This window comes from Triticum aestivum, chromosome 6A (assembly GCF_018294505.1).
Source record: "Triticum aestivum cultivar Chinese Spring chromosome 6A, IWGSC CS RefSeq v2.1, whole genome shotgun sequence".
Taxonomy (NCBI): domain Eukaryota; kingdom Viridiplantae; phylum Streptophyta; class Magnoliopsida; order Poales; family Poaceae; genus Triticum; species Triticum aestivum.
The window spans coordinates 621376583-621382315 of NC_057809.1; the positions used below are offsets into that span (position 1 = coordinate 621376583).

The 5733-nt window shown below is 40.6% G+C and overlaps 1 protein-coding gene across 4 annotated transcripts in view; it reads right to left on the reverse strand.

Annotated features, from left to right (window-relative positions):
* Window positions 1-1170: 1170 nt before the first annotated feature.
* LOC123129222 (protein SAWADEE HOMEODOMAIN HOMOLOG 2) overlaps window positions 1171-5733 on the reverse strand; it is a 15475-nt gene continuing 10912 nt past the window's right edge. For all 4 annotated transcript variants that reach the window (XM_044549460.1, XM_044549461.1, XM_044549459.1 and 1 more), the window contains 3 exons: window positions 4772-4900; window positions 3516-3635; window positions 1171-1732 (listed from right to left, as the gene is read on the reverse strand). In XM_044549460.1, the coding sequence (XP_044405395.1) occupies window positions 1448-1732; window positions 3516-3635; window positions 4772-4900 (534 nt within the window). In that variant the 3' untranslated portion in view covers window positions 1171-1447. The remainder of the gene's footprint in view (window positions 1733-3515; window positions 3636-4771; window positions 4901-5733) is intronic.

A 5733-nucleotide genomic window follows, 5' to 3' on the forward strand; every position in this document is an offset into this window, starting at 1 on the left:
CCTCCACGACCGCTGCCCATCCGCGAGTAGGTGTGCCAACATGACACGGTGGTAGTAGCCTGCCTCACACCCATGCGCTCCGAGAGTCGTGCCGCTACCAAGCAGGGCCACGGCTGGGCGAGAGAGATCCGTACCTCGTCTTTGCGTGAGATAGAGGGGGAACGCCCGGGTAGCAGGGGGAAGAGGAGGAGGTGCCTTGTCGCCACCGTGGCCTGGCTGAAGGTCGGCGGCCATGGCGACCGAGAGGAGAGCAAAAGAGGAGTTGGTTGGGGCGGCGCCGGCGTTAGCCCCGTGAGTCACATGAGCAACCCACGAGATGCGAGCAAAAACTTGGTTCTGGTATCCTAAACTCAATTGCACATATGATATCGATTGTAGTTTGGATCTCTATATCTCTTCTTTTGTAAAATTAGGTGGGGAACGGTGATGAAAATCGCCATGGTAAAGCAACTGAAAATCGGTTATACTCCCTAAAAAATTCGGTTATACTAAATAAGTTTTTCGAGCCTACAATTATCATTTTTGTCCTTTATACAAAAACAAAATCGTGTTTGTTTGTAACACTGACAAATCTGATTCATAAAAAGGGATCTTACATTCCTACGCTGCTACTCCCTCCATTTATATATACAAGGCCACAAACTCATATTACAGATACCAAGATAAAATTTAATTTCTTGCTTTGTAAACCCGTTTTTCTTTTCGTTTAGTGGGATTATTAATACAACATATGCATGCAACGAAGGGATTGAAAGCTGATTTTTTTTCACTTTTGTCTCGATTAGTGTTGGTGGCCTTGTATAGATGCAAAGTGTATTTTTCATAGTGGCCTTGTATAAGTAAATGGAGGGAGTATTATCATGATGAAGGAGCGCCCATCTCATCTAGCAATGTTGCGATGTCATAGAGTTCAGGTTTTGGAGGATATCCTCAATGTAAACTGCTTCCTCAATGGTGCCAATTACAAGGGCAATACTAGCTTCACCATCAGCTTTGAAATGCGAGGAGTCAACCGCCGGTGGCAAACCGATCGAATGACAACAGATAAAAAGAAGGAAAACAAGGAAAGGAATTGGTGCAGCCCTTAGGAGATGAATGGAGAGCGTGAGATGTACAGGTAGAGGAAGATGACAAAGGGGGATCTATATATGGATCCCTTCTTCCAAGATATATATAGACGGATCCTGTATTTGGAGGGCCTTCCGCGGGATAAAATTACCCCTTGCTAATTCTATTTACAGGGAATGACACAACTGCCAAACTTTTATTGGACTGAAGCACAACAATATCTTCTCTGACGACATACCTATATAGATATAGATACCCAATCCGACACAATCAATCCAGTCAACATGGGCACATTACAGTTACTGGGCAACCAAACATCCTTTCTCGATTGTCTTAGGCGAACATCTTTTTGACTAAAGTTCACAAGGAAGTGAAAGAGCTACGCTCCCACATCAATCTTGTCGCCATGTGCTTCATCTGCACCATCACCATTTGGGGTAGCCTCCATACCCCCCGCCTCAACATCTGCCACTGAATTGCTGCCAGTGCTAGTAGGCGAGTCAAGTAAGGGAGCAACCGGCTTGTCAGACGGACCTCCTTGATCTGATGGAATGGGAACCCCGCCCCCGGTCACCTTGTCAGTGTTGACATCCATCATCTCGTGCGGCTTTTGGGCTTTTTGGTGCACTGATCGACGGCATACATTGCTCAGTGGAACAAACTCCTGTCACGTGAAAAGAAATGCAAAAATAAATTATTTGGTATAAACATCATAAAACAAACTAAACTCATTACTCCTTTTTATTTGACTACATAGTACTCCCTCCGTCCAAGTGAATAAGTCATTTTAGGTTGTGCACCGCAACCAAGGAGAAGGGGAAAATGAGAAAACTTAATGTTTATTTGCTAATTAATAGCATTGCATGCAATGAACTAACCATTGCATGTCGTGTTTGATAGTCTCAAGTTATTGAAAGCATGCACATCCCACATCTCTTATTGGTTGATATGTCAAGAAATAAAAAACGAGGTGGAAGTTAATGTACCGCGTCCAAGTATTTTGGGATTATTTGGTTTTCGTAAGGTGACTTATACACCTAGACGGATGAAGTAAGATAAGTAGCCTAGCACAAAAAATATAGTACTCCATTCATTTATTTATATAAGGCCACTATGGAATATACATTTTGCATCTACTCTCTCCATCCAGGTGCATAAGTCATTTTACGTTGTGCACCGCTACTAAGGCGGAGGGAAAAACGAGAGAACGTAATATTTATTTGGTAATTAATAGCATTGCATGTAATGAACTGACCACTACATGTCTTGTTTGGTAGTCTCCGGTCATCGAAAGCATAGACACCCCACATCTTTTATTGGTTGATTCATTTATTTATGTCAAGAAAGAAGAAATGAGGTGAGTTAATGTATCGTGCCTAAGTGTTTTGAGATTATTTAGTTTTCATAAGGTGACTTATGCACCTAGACGAAGAGAGTATACAAGGCCACCAATAGTAATCAAGGAAAAATTAATGATATTTTCTGGTACTAGCAACCTATTTAATACTTGCATGCATGCAGTCATAATGACAGTCAGCTACATCATCCACTCAGTTTCCTTGCATGCATAGAGCGTATTAAGGGCATGTACAACCCCGGCGCTTAGGCCAGCCAGGATTCAAGTCCTGGCCGTTATGGGTAAATCCCGTTCCATCGAAGGATTTTCGCTGGCGTCGATGCCTTTCTAGCGATTGGGCGCTTCCCTTTTTTTCTCCCGTACGAACCTTTTTTAACAAGCGCTATCCATTTTTTCCCACACGAAAAAGAATTAGATTAGCGCTTGAGTAGGCGCTCCTCCGTTGGGGAAACAAACTCCTACACCCGCGCAAGTTCCATAATTAATTTATTTTATTGTCTAAGCACCCGATTAAGCGCTCTTGCATTGTAGATGCCCCAATGATCCTAGTAAATGAAAAGAAAAACCGACTTGCAAAATAGACATTAAATTTTACATTGGTACCTGTAATCTAAATTTGTGGCCTTGTATATAAAAATGGAGGGACTGTTTTTTTCCCAATCAATCTTATAGAAACCAGATTTCTTTTGTTGGTCGCCAAAAAAATTGCTGATTGGAAATGAAATGACATGGATACTTTGAAGTAAGTTTGGTTTCCTACAGAAAGTGGGATGGATTTTAATGGGCAGAGAAAAGGCCGTGGCGAGCTACTCATTTATTGATGTCCAGGCATGTTATGAAGAACAAAACCACAGCCAACTACATATAAATTATAGGGCTGGAGGTCTGATTTGGAACTTCGGTTGTAGTTGGCTAATAACTTTCATGGAGTCCAAGATGAAGTCCAAAATCCAATTTATTATCTGGCAAACAGCCCGATAAATAATTCCAGGACCCAAGCTTGAATTAATTCTGACATCTAACCATGATGTAACAATGGAACCAGAGTAAATGCATGGACACTCCACAGTGTAGACAGAAGGAGAATTACCTCAGAGTGATCATGATCATAACAAACAAGAAACCTGCAGCGGCACCCCCTTACGTCATGCCTGCGCCTTTGAACTTGAAGAACATGTGCATCAAAATAGCGGGCCTGCTCTTTACCTTCCTGTTCAATTCAGCACAGAAATCAACTTGATTAAATGATAACACTACATTACGAGACAGCTAAATCAACTTTCCCAGCGACCAAAAATCCTTACTCAGACCCTCAACAATACTGTAGTTTGAGTATATAATGCTGCCTTGAAAGAGTAGTAAAGTCATGCATTTTTCCTCTCAATGCTCTAATTTATGCACCTTATTTAATGAAAGTTAATTTATCCACTTTATAAATGGCCAGAGATAGGTTACATTACAGCCTTCATTTTGAAAAACAACACGAAGCTTTCAGTGCTTAATTTAATAATGAAGTAATAATAATATTTATTGGATAAATTCACACCCAATTTAAGATTGAAAATCAGTTTTAGTACTCAGAAGTATGACTTAATAAAATGCATTGATTTTACGGTCCTTTGGTCATTCGCGTCTCGACTAATAAATAGCCAAATCAATGGTGCCGGTTGGACCAAGTGGCATCACAGGTATGTACTATGTAATACGATTACCAAGAATATGGAAAGACACAGAGTTATAGTTAAATGTCCTATGTAATCTTTTTTTCTGCGAAAAATGATTCATATCTATTGTCAAAGTTCACCGAAAGTACAAAGCACCTCAAATATAATAAAATTATATCGAGATTCCGAGACCACCGAACGACCACTACCGCTGTCAGAACGAGCCGCCGACGCGCCGCTGTCGCCGCTCCCCTACCGGAGCCGGCTTGATGTAATCATATTAAAGATTATTAAAGTACTGAAACTTACAATTCTTAAAGTATTAAAGTAAAGCCATTTAATAAGTGTTGTCAATCACAATAGTTTGAGAACTCGCAAACTGGAATCATAACTTTTATAAGTATATACAAACAAGAAATAGAGCCTATATAAACTGCGGAAACTTGAGTGTCAACAAGAAACTTGAGTGAAACCCAAACGACATACCCATCACTACTCTATCATACGCCAACAAGTAACAGTAAGAAAATAACCGTGGAATAATAAGTTAACTAGCAGAATTTTCAAGTGCACAACAACAGCAAAATGGAGCAGCTGTCATGTTTCAGGAAGACATGAATTATCAAGTTGTGAGCTGCTAACTTGCCAAGTCAGGTGAAGAGAAGTTGTTTCAGATGGATACCTTAAAACACATAATGAGATCCCCAGGCAGCACATCAACACATTGAAGAGAACGCACTCTCACACATTTACAAACATCAACCCATTCATCCTCCTCGGGTCCAAGCCAAGTAAATCGAACTAGTACTTCCTGAAACACAAAAAATAAATAAGTGCAAGCACAGTTCACGTAATGCACACGTACTGAACCCGCAGTGGAGAGTGATTAAACACAAGAGGAACATGGGTATTGCGTAGTTCTCAAAAAGTAATGGAGTCCAGTTTTCACCCTCGACTATGAAAACAAATGCCCAAATCATTTCTGACCACATGTATCACTTAGTACTCGATGGTTTGTGCAACTCCCACCAGCCCATTGGTGTCCGTCAAACACGTTTGCCTTCCGCGCTTGCTACATACACTAGATCTACATGATGCAAACTTCTTTCCGTACTATGGCTGTGACTTCTTCCTTTGGTGTGTGTGGAGGCTAAGAGTCTAAAACAATAATACTACTGCTGTTGTGATTCTCCATGGATGATTGGAAGAAAGAAATACTAGAATTATGGCAAATCATCCAACTTGGGCAGACACATCAAGAAACAAACTTTTGGCAGCTAGTACCGATACCGCCATGGTGTGGATGACATGTAGTAAGCATAGAGGTCAATGGATCAGTTAGTTAATTTGGAAATTAACAGAGAATGGTTGTTAGTTAATTTGGAAATTAAAACAACATAGATGCATATGCTTTACAGTTTGAATGCGCATAAGTATGGGTCTGGAATTTGCGCCTGGCTATCCATTGAAAAAATTCACCTGGTTATTCATTGAAAAAAACTCTTATGCAATGATATTTGTACCGAATGTTGTTGCTAGCTTGCTGCACATTTGTTGTATTATATATGTTTTTGCTGGCTTTGCTGCACATTGTATCAACCCTTTCTTCCCTTGTGAAGAAAAGGTTGATAAAACAAAATCACC